General features: G+C 40.5%; 1 protein-coding gene across 1 annotated transcript; it reads right to left on the bottom strand.

Moving 5' to 3' along the window:
• Nucleotides 1–2,662: 2,662 nt before the first annotated feature.
• On the bottom strand, nt 2,663–3,684 carry LOC308631091 (acidic leucine-rich nuclear phosphoprotein 32 family member D-like). Its single transcript, XM_081262020.1, has one exon. It carries the CDS (start codon nt 3,447–3,449, stop codon nt 2,670–2,672), a length of 780 nt encoding a protein of 259 aa, XP_081118146.1. The 5' UTR covers nt 3,450–3,684; the 3' UTR covers nt 2,663–2,669.
• Nucleotides 3,685–13,546: the final 9,862 nt, after the last annotated feature.

The following is a 13,546-nucleotide window of genomic DNA, read 5'->3' as shown; positions in this document are numbered from 1 at the left end:
TCTGTTCTCAAACTTACTTTGAGATCTTATCATCTGATTTGCTACATGAAAGACCATAGAGAGAGAGATAGTTGGGAACCTGAATTAGGTTCCTGATTAATCTAGAATGAGCTAGTGCCATGGGAAACTGAAGGAAGATTATGAACTTTAACCAACACAGTGATTCTGCTCAACAGTAAACTTGGCCTAACTTGGGCTCAGAACAATCACTGACATTTATTTCCCTTTGGTGGCTGGGTTGGGTGCAAGCAAAAAGGGAAAGTAGGAGAGAGGCAGAGACCCCAACATTTCTGTACCTAGGGAAACAATATGGTAAGTAAGACAAAGGTAGAAGATTATAGATGACAGTATTGGAAATCAAGTGGAAATGACAAACCTGGATAGGGAGATTCTTGCACATCAGGAGAAGCCCCAGGAAGAGATCTCTGGCACAAGGGAGTGCTGAAGGCAAAAAAAGGGGCAGCAAAGACAAATATTACCTAGAATTTTATCTAGAATAGGTTCTGAAATGCTCATTGTTTGTGGCGTAAATAATAGTACCAATTAAGATCTGCTTTATTCCACTGACTTTTAAGTCACTTGTACACTTTAATTATAAAATATTCAGGAAACAAAATACAGTATGGATCAAATTACATTTTATTCTACTTGATGCATCTTTTTTTTTTTTAAGAGACAGGATACTGGGATGCTTGACTAAAAATTTATATATATATATATATATATATATATTTCTTTATTTATTTTTAGTTGTAGATGGATACAGTATCTTTACTATATTTTTATATGGTGCTGAGGATTGGACCCAGTACCACCCACATGCGAGGTGAGTGCTCTGCAACTGAGCTACAATCGCAGCCCTTGACTATAAACTTTTAAGGGAGCAATGTAAATGATTTGGGGGATAAAAGAACATTTTTGCATATGGGTCAACCAAACAAGTATTTATTGAATTCCTACTCTATGTTAAAAAGGTGGTTATATGGATTAGGCTCCACAGTAATTCTTGCCTCACTAATAACTCTAAGCTAATGTTCAATCTTTTTTTCTTTCTTTTTTTTTTTGTGAGTGCTCACAAATCATCTATATAACTAATTGCAACTGTTGACCTTTGCCCATGATTGGTATTAAAATCATAGATCTTTGGCATTGATCATTTTTAAATTTTGTTCTCTTCACACTCTTCTGATCTGTCTGCTTTTAATTTCTTTTTATTTAAAGATCTGATTTTAAAGCAATTGACAATGTCTTCTTTTCAAAACCACCTTGGAAGTTATCTATTGGTCCATTTTTCCTATTTTAATTTAGGAAAATTAGATTTATTACAAAACCGATATTATTTTGAAAGTGGAATGATATTGTTTGGAAAGTTGAGACTTTAATTTTGGAATTCTCTGATGAATAAAAATGTTCCTAGAAACATCTATGGTACTAACATAATTTTGAAAAAGTTAAGACATAATTTTTAGGCAATAAAATTTTTCATAAAATGAAGATGTGTAAAAGATTTACTAACTCGGTAATGAGGAACTCAGTAAGGTATTAAGATCAGTTCAAGCTGGGTATGGTGGCCCACACTTGTAATCCCAGTGGCTCAGGAGGCTGAGGCAGGAAGATTGCCACCTCAGCAATAGAGAGGCTCTAAGCAACTCAATGAAACCCTGTCTCTAAATAAAATACAAAATAGGGCTGTGGATGTGGCTCAGTGGTTGAGTGCCCCTGAGTTCAATCCCCAGTAACCAGCCCCCCTCCAAAAAAAAAAAAAAAATCAGGATTGTATTGACTAGTGTGTGTGTATATATATACATACACATATAAATACATACACACATACCTGTACAAAGATCAGGAATGCCAAAGTGAGTTTGTGAATAGATACAAAACTATTATCAAATAGATACAAAACTATTACCAATTGGGGCTGGGGATGTGGCTCAAGCGGTAGCGCGCTTGCCTGGCATGCGTGCGGCCCGGGTTCGATCCTCAGCACCACATACAAAACTATTACCAATAGATACAAAAATAGATACAATTCTTTAGGGCAATAAAATACCATGTTTTTCCCTAGGTTGTCTACCATGGTACTTCACTCAGATGCAACATCTCACAAGTAGACTCTCCTATGTGTGTTCCCCATTGCCTCCTCAACACGCCATAGGTGGAGCATATATCAGAAGAGCAGGGGCAAACACAGTTTGAGCAAAACCTCTCCCAAGGCTTCCTTTCTGTAGTCCCCAAACTAAGAGACACTCCACTGGGAGACTAACTTTCTTTTTTTTTTTTTCAAAATGTTAAGATTTTATTTACAAAGCTTTTTTTGTTGTACAGAAAGTAAAAATGCTGTTACAATCTCAGTGTGACTGGTAGCCACGGACAGTTGACTCACCAATCACAGCTATCCATGCTACAGCAAGAGTCTTACACAAAAAACCTAACAATGCTTACAATTTTGTTGGGGTAAAGTCCCCAAGCTTGGTGGTGGATTACCAAGAGGGACTAAAAGGAGGAAGGCGGAATGTCACAGGAACTATTCTTTGGCTCTTTGGTGGGTGGGCGTCCTGGGGTTTGTATCACAGCTACCTTTTTTTTTTTCTTTTTTAAACAGCTATCAAATCCATGAGCAGTCCAACCAATACTGAACAGTTCTGTTTTGCAGTGTATCTGGGGTCTTAATCATCTTCTCCTTCATCATCTGTTTCTCTCTTCCTCTTTTCACCTTTCCCGCTTTCTTCCTCCTCTTCATCCTCATCCTCATCCTCGTCTTCTTCATCTTCATCTACTTCTCCATCATGCCCAAATTCTTCTTCCTCCCCGCTGACCTCATCTTCATCTTCTTCCCCCTCTACATCTTCGTCTTCATCTTCATCTTCTTCTTCATCAAACTCTTCCTCCTCACCATCCTCATCCTCCTCATCTTCTTCATCTTCTCCTTCTTCATCCTCCTCCTCTTCATCCACACCATCCACCTCTGCATCTGAGTCGGGGGCTTCCCCGTCTTCTCGATCATAGCCATCCAGGTAGGTCAGCTGGGGCAGGAGCCTGAACACACTCTCTCGGTAATCATTCAGATTAGTGACTTCACAGTTAAATAGATCCAGGCTCTTCAGACAATCCAACTTTTTCAAAGGTTCCAAGGTGCTGATGTCTTTCAGTTTATTTCCACTTAAATTTAGATGTGTGAGATTTGGAAGTTTTTCTGCTAACATATCCAGACCTCCATAGATTCTATTGTCACTGAGCTCAAGCTTTTTCAATTTAGGTAGCTTGGGGAGATTTGAAACTGAAATCAAGCCTACATTTATTAAACTGAGGAACTCCAAGTTCACAAATTCAGCAGTTAAGCCCTCAATTTTTCCATCATTTGATTTGCAATTGTCCAAGACAAGTTCTCGAACAGCTGCTGGGGTCCTGTTCCTCAGCTCCAGGTGGATCCTCCTCTTCATGTCCATGTTTCCCTCGTCCCCCCTCTTCAAACTTAACTTTCCGCGGCGGGGCGGAGGGGGGAGAGGCGTCCCGGCCTGCGCGGCAAGGGCCGTCGAAGGGGGTCTGCTCGCGGCAGCGGCCAGCAGCGCAGCGCGGTCTCGTGCGGCGGGCGAGCGGGCGGGCGAGCGGAGCCCCCGGAGCCAAGTTACTCGCGGGAGCGGAGAGAAACCGTGGAGGGAAAAGGGGGCTGGAGCGCAGCGTTGGCCTCACTACCGCCGCCCCCGGCCGCAGCCCCGCACTGCGCTTAAACCGGCGACGCGGCGCGGCGGCTGCTCGGCTCCACTCGGCCCCGCGCGGCGCCGCTCCCTAACTTTCTTTATTCTTGACAATCACTAACTTCTATTCTGTCCCCTCAGAAAAATTTGTTTTTCTTTTCCCTTGTCCCATTTTGGCTGCATTTTATAAGAAGGCAGACTTGCTATTTTGATAAAATAAGGTCTCAATTAATATTACATTTCTTAGAAAACATACTGTTGGTTTATCAGGAGCCTTTGTTGCCCTGATCCAAAGAAGTTCAAAGATCAAGTAGAGGAATTTCAGACAAGATAGCATATGGTAAAGGAGCTAGGTTTTGACATTCATTTAACAAATGTTTTCTCAGCATCTGGTAGGTACAAGATCCTGTGTACCAGGTGCTGTGAAAGAAAGTTGCGAAAGACTTTGGTTTTTACTTTCACAATTTGGAAAGTGAAATCAAACATTTACACAGATACCTATAATGCAAAACATGTCCTCTTTTTACATGTTATTAATTTTTTTAAAGAGAGAGTGAGGGGGAGAGAGAGAGAGAGAGAGAGAGAGAGAGAGAGAGAGAGAGAGAAAGAAAGAATTTTAATATTTATTTTTTAGTTATCAGCGGACACAACATCTTTGTTTTGTATGTGGTGCTGAGGATCGAACCCGGGCCTCACGCATGCCAGGCGAGCGCGCTACCGCTTGAGCCACATCCCCAGCCCCATGTTATTAATTTTTTCATAATAAAAATGATGCATGATCAATAAAGAAAATTGTGAACAAGAGAAAAGAAAAAACATTATTAAGAATTTCAGCACCCAAACATAATCATTATTAATATTTTAGAGTAATTTTATTCAGTTCTTTTTTTTTCAGTCTTGGACATAAAATGATCAAACCAAGACTTTGCATGTATAAGCAAGTGTTCTATCACCAAGCTATACCCACACCCCTATTTTTTTTAATGTACACCTTTTACTTTTCTTTTTTAAGCATACTGTCATCCTAGCAAATAAGTAATTTTGCATATTTGAAAATAATGTAGTATTATATTTTAAGTCCTTTGCATTGACTTCGTATATAGCTATTCAGGACAGAGGCTGGGGATATAGCTCAGTGGCAGTACACTTGCTTAGAGTGCACAAGATCCTATGTTGGATCCCCAGCACTGCAACAAAGAAAAATAGAAAGAAAATAAATGTGAAGTGGTTAGGAAAAAAATGATTTCATCCAAGTAGGACTGTACCTGGTTTATCTCGAGCTAATATGAAACAGTCATGCACAGGGTCAGGTCCTAAAGCTCCACATACCACAGTATGGTTTTGTTTATTTATAGTTTACTGGGAAACTAGACAGGGAAAACTGACCAGGGTTACTTAGGGACAGTCATGGTGGTTATGACTGAAGATGCTTCAGCCACGTCAAGCTGAATCCATACATTTTACTCCTGCTAACCAGCTCTTAAAATCTCAGGGACCTCTCTCCCTACTACCCTAAGACCTGAGCCTGTGAAGGGTTTTAGCACTTTGTAGCATGGCAAGCCGTGAGACCATTTGTGGGACCTGTAAGAAAGTCTTTAGCTGCGGTAGAGGCCCCATGCATGGAAAAAGACAGAACAATTATGCAAATAATAAAAATCTTTGCTACTGGGAGACCCAGAAGTCTAACCAATGGCCTACTATGTTTACTATAGGAGAGACAGGATCAGATAAAGCATTAGTTTGGGTTTTTATATGCGACATAGACATATGACATCTGAGTTGTACATATAACATTTTGTCTTGATAACAGCGTGGGTTCTAGGAAAAATAGCAAACAAGAACAATAAAAATCCTGCAGCTACGGATGGAAAAATAAATGTTTAGTTGGGATTTTATTTTATTTTTTTTAGTTTTTATTTATTTATTTATTTATTTATTTATTTATTTATTTTAAGTTGGGATTTATAAAGGAAATTTGTATCATCCAGCTAAACAACACTGGTGGCATCATCCCTGTTAGACAACATGACAGTAGTTGGGGGCTGATGCCATGGAGCATATCACACAGGACAGGATCCATGAGTGATTCTAAAACCAATGGTGCTATGATATGCCAGACCAAGAAGCCACCTAGAGGTGTTTCCTTTAGCCCACTCAGGTCCTAAGTCATGGCCACTGGTACAGCGTCCAGCAGGATCAACAGGGGCCAATTTAGGAGGGCTGGACTAAACATTTTACTCCCAACTAAACATTTATTTTTCCATTCATTTCTCACATTGTAGTGAGGAACAACCAACCCATTGGGAGGGAACGAGCCACTTGAGCTCCCAGTGGAGCCTTTAGGGCTCACATCTTTTGCTATAATAAGTGGTGCTTTCTCCTCACCAATCTTGCTACCTGGTGGTTACATGGCAGATGAATGCTATGATAAAATATGTACTTAGACTCAATCCTAGAAGAGTGTACTGTGGAATGGGTGAATGTGCTGATGTAATGTACAGGTCAGTGTTAATCTGGCATGGGTACCCATACATCACACTTAACTCCTTAGGATCTTTTTTTTTTTTTTTTAATTTTTAATATTTATTTTCTAGTTTTCAGCGGACACAACATCTTTGTTTGTATGTGGTGCTGAGGACCAAACCCGGGCCGCACGCATGCCAGGCGAGCGTGCTACTGCTTGAGCCACATCCCCAGCCCCTCTTAGGATCTTTAATGGTGGGAGTTTCATTAGCTCTCTCTTGCTAGGAAAGGCTTGTGTAATGCTAGTAGACCATTATCTCTCTTGCCGTTGTGCCATATACAAAGTAAATCCTCAGAAGACTGCTCAATTGTCAATACAAACAACCAGCAGCCTTGAACTCCTACTAGCCATACCGCTGTCATTCTGCCCTCCAGCCACTCTGGTTTTCTGCCTCAAACGAGATAGTATCAGTGGTGGAGGCAGCTCTGGTTTTCCGCCTTAAACCAGATTCTATCTGTGGTGGATTGTACTGCAGCAGCTGTCCAGACACTCGAGCTCCCCCTGCTGGGCCAATTTGGGTACTAAACATTTTCAGATTTAGGACCACCAATCTTGCCCTGAGAGAGAGGCGCTGGGGTAAACACAGAACGTGGTGAGACCGTTTCATAGGTAACTGGGTCTAGCACCATCCACAGCTTGGGAGTCAATAAGTTATTGAAAAGGACGTTGCATTATTGTAAATAAGCATGTCACTTACTTAGAGTAGGGGTCTCTGCTACAGTAATTGAAGTCAATGAAATAGGCCATCCACCAATCCTCATAGTTTGGCCGATTTGCACTGTGATGAGTAAAGTCTTGGTCAGTGATTCCACCTGGAGCAGGACATTGTATGCTGCTAGAAACTTTTGTTCTAAAGGGGTGTATCTAGTTTCTGCTCCCTTCCAGTGCCTTGACCAAAAACCTAGAAGTACCTTTTGTCCTTGTTTTTGCCAGAGAGCCCAACTCATGCCATGTGCTGTACTGGTGAAATCTAACTGCATCACATGCCTAGAAAGGAGGTGCCCAGAGCCTGCACATAGGCTATCAAATTCTTTGCTGTATGGGGATGGATATCTGGGCACATATGTCTTGCACTGAGTGCAGAATCAAAAAGGTCTTACTGAATCCCATCAAAACCTACGAACCTCATGGATGGTCCAAGGCCATGAATCTTGCTGGGGTTGACATCCCCATCTCCTCATGCATAGATGAATGCACAGTCACTTTACTGTGTTCTGTAAGAAAGTATGATTTTCACCAGTTAGCATGATATCATTGCTATAATAGAGCCAGAGGATATCGGTGGGGAATTATCTACTGCCTTCTATCCTAAGTGAAGACAAACTTGTTCTATGAGTCTGCATTCTCCAAGTTGTATCTGGTTATTGACCAACCAGACTGGTTACTGAAGGCTCTATGGGAAAATCGAAATATCCTAATCTGCTCTAATGCTTTTATGGTTGCACCAATTCCAGCACCTCCACCTGGAGCTTGTACTACCTGCTATTTATCACCCATCTAGTGGTGGAAAGTCTAGCAGACTCTTGCAGTGCTTTCCATCCTCACACTTACCAGGTAAGTCAAAATTTCTTCCACAGAGGTCTGTACTGCCTCTTCTAATAAAATATCAAGGGGCTGGAGTTGTGGCTCAGCGGTAGAGCACTTGCCTAGCATGTGTGAGGCCCTGGGTTTGATTCTCAGCACCACATAAAATAAAATAAAGATATTGTGTTCATCTACAACTAAAAAATAAATATATAAAAAATATTAATTCCTAAAATGTTTTCAGGAACTGTGGAAATTAGTACCAAATAAGGAGTGGCAAGGGGCACTTTCCCAATTCCTAGATATAACAGTAACTGTTTTACCCTGATGGTTTCACCTCCATACCTATCAATAACTGTGCAGGACCCCCAGAAAATATTTTGGGTTGCTGTGGATTAGTGTAGACTCAGACCCATATCTACCAAGGTGATAATCCTCTCCTCTTTCTTGGAGGACCAGTGAATAGTGAGTTTCATGTGAGTCCTCTGGTTCCCCCTATACTTCTCATTCTGGGTTAACCTTGGCCCCACTCCTAATCTCAAGGAGGAAAGGAAATCCATCCTGCATAACTGGCCATGCAGGAGTGGAGAAATTCCACTTCTTCCCCTATAGGGGGAGCACAGGGGAAAGTTTAGAAATTGTTGGGACTTAAGTTCCTCCCCTGATGCTACCAAAATTGCACACCATTGTTTATCTAGCTTTTCTCCAGCGGTGCCAGCACAAAGCAAGTTGTGTCATATCTGCTTTCTTGTTAATCTCACTCAGAACCCTGTTTTCTTTTCTCCTGTTTTTATTTATCCTTTTTTCTTGTCAGGTTTTGTGACAAGGGACACACTTTCTTGACCACATCAGCCTCTCCCCAGTTGGTAATAGCTTTGCCCACATCATAAACATCTGATGACTGGGCTAAGGAAGGAGAGAAAAGGGCTGATTCATTCTCAAGGGGCTTCTGTAATAGTTTATTTCTCATTCCAACTTAAAAATGGTTTTATCAAGTCCTTGGAACACCTAAGTGTAAATGGCCTATTGCATGCTCAATCTTGCAGAATTCCCTGTTTTTTTTCCTACACTTTTCCATGGAGGTACCTATTTTGGCAGATCCTTTTCATTTGGCCAAACTCTTCTCAGGCCCAAGATTATCCAATATATAAGGGAATTATTTACTTGGGTTTGGGGGCCATTAAGTAGACACTGCCCAAAGGCCAGATGAATAGTAATATTACTCATTTTCTCATCTTTATTCCTGCCAGAGAAATGCCATCCCATCTGTGTCCCAGATTCTTGGTACCCAGGCAGTCAGACCCTTGTGGGATAGTTATTTAAAACTTTTTGCAACAAACTACCAATTCTACAGCAGTATAATCCCAAACAGTCAAAGTTTGTGCATGGTAGGGTTCCCCTCTTGCATCTTGAATGGGAGGGTCCCCCTCTTGCATCTGCATATGCTGAACTTTTGTCTTATATTGCATTAATGGTTGAGCAATAAAACAAGGCTCATCGGCAGGGGATCCCCATCCTCTCTCATTTCAGTACCAGGTTCTTCCTCATTCCTGTCCTCCTGGTGAATCGAATTCTTTGCCTCCCAATCTGATCTTGAGATGATAGCTCACACTTGTTCCTTCTTTTAGTTCTTTCACTCTCAGCTGCACAAAATAGCAAGCAAGGGTTTGTAAGCGGTGTCCTGGTCTTTCACTTCCTCTGCCAGGTCAGAGGCTGAGAGGTTGAGAGATGGAACATCTCTTTCAAGTTATAACTCTTCTTCTAACTTCTTTATCTTCCCATCTGCTGTCAGCTGTGCACTGATGGCTAGTTGAACTGCCCACAGCTATGTCTATGCCACTGTCTTAGCAAGATGCCTCTTTTCTTACCACAGTGGGATAAGCAGCATTCAGCACATAGCTGCTCCAAACCAAGAGGTGATTTGGGGGCATCCTTGTACTCATGTGGTGGGCACTAATTATTTAACATAAGTCCCACCTCTTTCCCAGGTTAGCTGGCTAACCCAGGATTTGCTTCCTTCCCCTTGCTCAGCTTCTTGGTGTCCTGGCAGACTTTTCAGTTGTTCAGGACTGAGCTGGTTCTAGTGAATGAAAACCTGCCCCAGTTGCTATGAAATGGAAGAGGCAAGAGGACCCAGGATTCCTAATTTGCTGGGGAACTTACTAATAGAAACATGGCCCTGGGTGATAGCAAGACTAAGTAGACCACTGAGATTTAGTTCAGAAAGGCTAAAACTTACAAAGTGGTTATGACAAAAATGATTTTATCTAAACTGGTTGTACTAGTTTATCTTAAGCTAATATAAAAAAAATTAGGCATAGGGTCTGGCCACAAAGGTCCACATGGTTTGTTTATTTAATGTTTATTGAATAAAACTCTAATGGTTTTGTTTATTTATAGTTTGTTGGGAACATATGCAGGGAGAACTGAACAGGGTTACTCAGGGGCAATCATGATGGCCAAGACTCTGGCTGGCTGCAGTCAGGTCAAGCTGAATCCATACAATGTCTGTTAGTTTTGTTTGTTTCATAGCCTATACTTTGAAAATTGTCTTTCCTTTACTCTAAATGATTATGGATGGGCAATCCCAGTGTCTCAGTTCTCTGGAAATAGAGATTGGTGAAGAACAGACTCTTGACCTAAATGACTAACCAGTTTTTTTTTTTTTTTGTTTAGATAGTCATGCCTTTTAATACGTATTAGAAAAATACATAATTAGCACATCAAACCAGTGACTTCATGGATATCACTACTTAGAATGAAACTGATGTAGATAACAATGTTAGACCTCAGATCACCTCAGGAAAAATACTTAGTAAATAGTATAGGAGGGCAATTTGGAAATATCTATCAGACGACTAACCAGTTTTAAGAGATTAATATGTATGTTTGAGACACTAAGAGATCTCTGAACAGCATGGGGCTAAACATGCAGAAATGCAAAAAATATGCCTAAGAATAAAGCTAAGTAAGAAAAGGAGGGGAGCTAGGCATGGTGGTACATACCTGAAATTCCAGCTTCTAGGGAGGCTGAAGCAGGAGGATCACAAGTTTGAGGTCAGTCTGGGCAACTTAGTGACCCTGTTACCCTGTTTCAAAATTAAAAAAATAAAAAGGACTGGAAATGTATCTTAGGGGTAAAAAAGCCCCTGGATTCAATCTCCAGTTACTCCAAATATATATATTTGGAGAGAGAGAGAGAGAGAGAGAGAGAGAGAGAGAGAGAGAGAGAGAGAGAGGGAAAAGAAGAAGAAGAAGGAGGAGGAGGAGGAGGAGGAGAAGGAGAGAGAAAAAGAGAAAGAGAGTGGGAGGAGAAAGTATGTCTGAGGACCCTGTATGCACATCTGAATGCAGCTATACTAGAACCAGCTCAGAACTGGAACTGTGCATACATAGTTTTGTGAGCAAAAGCCAATTTCTTGATTTGCTTAAAAAAATGGAGTGGAGTTTCTGTCACTTGCAACTAAGAGTACTGACAATATACATAGGATTGCATAGTCTTAATAATCATCATTTTAAAATCATTTTGTTTCTATGCAGATACCTTATTTGTAGCAAGGGTGAGAAATTTGGTAGAAAACACTAAAAAAGTTTCCATGCTAGAATCTGTGAAATACTCTTTTATTCACTTTCTATAATATAGTCTCCCTCCTTCCTGCTTTTTATTCTCCTTCCATGTGTTCTCATTAAACAAATGTTTATTCATGGGTTATTTACTATGTGTTAGTCACCAGTGTTAAGTTCTGGGCATACAATTGTGAGTAAAACAGACTTGGGCCCTGTTTTGTGGATCTTATGATCTCACTGACTTCCCTTTCCTGAATTATACAGTACTGCATTGGTGGTGTAGAGTTCTTTTATGTTCTATTTTGAGTCATAAATGGAAATGATTTTTCAAACAGCAGATCACATTAATATACCAACACTCTTAAAAAATCTTTTATGATCTCGGGATAATTACAATAATGACTATATAGGCAATTACCAAACAGTGTAAGTCAAATAACTAGAAGCCTTTAAAATTGATGAATACTATAAATATTTACGATATTATATAACCTGTTGACTTTTTTGCTTTCAAAATATACATGTCTTATATTCCTCTCCTTTCATTGGTGTCTCCTTGACACCAAATTCATTTTCCATATGTTAATCAGTATGACAGTAATAAAATCAGTGTGCAGAGAAACACTACAAGTATAGTGCTCCTGGTGAAGGTACATAAATAAAGAGGACATTACTTATGGAAGATTTTCCCATGTTTTTTTGCATTCATCCTTAGAACAATGTATAAACATCTTAACATGTATTGACCAAAATAAAATAAAAGGTATTAACCTTTCTTGATGAAAAATGTGTGGAATGTTTTTAGAATGCAATACAAAAGTGTATGGGTAAGGTGACAACTATGTTTGAAAGGAGCAAGCCTTGGAACAGAAAGCTATTATAGCAAATTTCTTTTCTTAGACCCTCAGGCAGTCTGCTTCTCCTTTCCTACTAGAGTGCAGGAGACTTCAGAACAAGCTTGAATTTCCTTCCAGGAGGATGGCCCTCCAATGAGTTCCAGGTTTGGCTCTGCAGGGCAAGAGAAGTGCACTGGCTAGGTATCTTCTTGCCTCAGCTGGTTTGGAAGAAATGGCCTGAAGGGTGCCCTCTAATGGGATTAATGGGACATAGTCCACTCCCTTAACCAAGGTGGTCAAGGATTCTGAGATGGGCCTGTCCAGTTACAACTAACATACCATTTTTTTTAATAGAGAAAAGCAATCACATCATTTGTATCTAGCATTAATGATGCTTTTCAGCCTTGACTATACATTGGAACAGCTAGGTAGATTTTAAATGTTCTAATGTCCAGGCTGCACCCCAGACCACTTAGACGAGAACCTTTGGGGATGGAACCCTGACATCAATGTTTTTGAAAGCTCTCTAGTTGATTTCAAAAAGCAGCCCAAGTTGAGAAATCCTGCATTTGAATCTTGCTGCAGGTAGCTGTGTTGGAGTCAGATTGTGACACTTAAACTTTCTTTTTTAAGCCTATAGGCTATAATTTCTTAGGGAATGTTTTGGTGATCGAAGAAATAGTCTTATTACAGATTTTTTTTGTTTGTTTGTTTGTTTTTTGGTGGTGCTGGGGATTGAACCCAGGGCCTTGTGCATGTGAGGCAAGCACTCTACCAACTGAGCTGTATCCCCAACCCAAAGCCTTATTACAAAGTGGCACTTGGAGGATTTCAGATAAGGTCATCATGGGGGATTCTTATAAGAGCTGATTATAGAATTTCAGTTCCTCTTTTCTTGTTTGAATTTGTTCTGAATTTGTTACTTTTCATTATTCTTGGGGCATATTTACACATGGTCACTGGATCACAGTGTGTGTGTGTGTGTGTGTGTGTGTGTGTGTGTGTGAGAGAGAGAGAGAGAGAGAGAGAGAGAGAGAGAGAGAGAGAGAGAGAGAGAGAACCAATCCGTTTTGAGGATTGTTTCTCCAGAAACACCATGGATCACTTCATATTTCTTCCAAAACAGGTATGGAAATAGGAAATTCTCAACTTGAAGTGATCCAGGTTTTTAAATCAACTCTTGAGAAAAGAGTCTATTTGGATCAATTTTCCAGTTGTGAGCTTTTAAACAGAGATGCAGGTCAGGCGTGATGGCACATGCCTGTAATCCTGGCTGCTTGGGAGGCTGAGGCAAGTTCACCAGGATCGAAGGTTCAAAGCCAGCCTCAGCAACTTAGTGAGGTCCAAAGCAACTTGGTGAGAACTTGTCTCAAAATAAAAAAAATAAAAAGGGCTGA

Source organism: Spermophilus citellus (genome assembly GCF_964194105.1).
Source record: "Spermophilus citellus genome assembly, chromosome: 11".
NCBI lineage: Eukaryota > Metazoa > Chordata > Mammalia > Rodentia > Sciuridae > Spermophilus > Spermophilus citellus.
The sequence above is the reverse complement of the archived record's forward strand: the minus strand, read 5'-3'. Positions and strand labels throughout refer to the sequence as shown.

What these genes read in the sequence shown, in the direction of transcription:
- LOC308631091 (XM_081262020.1), bottom strand. Translation starts at nt 3,449, where the DNA reads ATGGACATGAAGAGGAGGATCCACCTGGAGCTGAGGAACAGGACCCCA.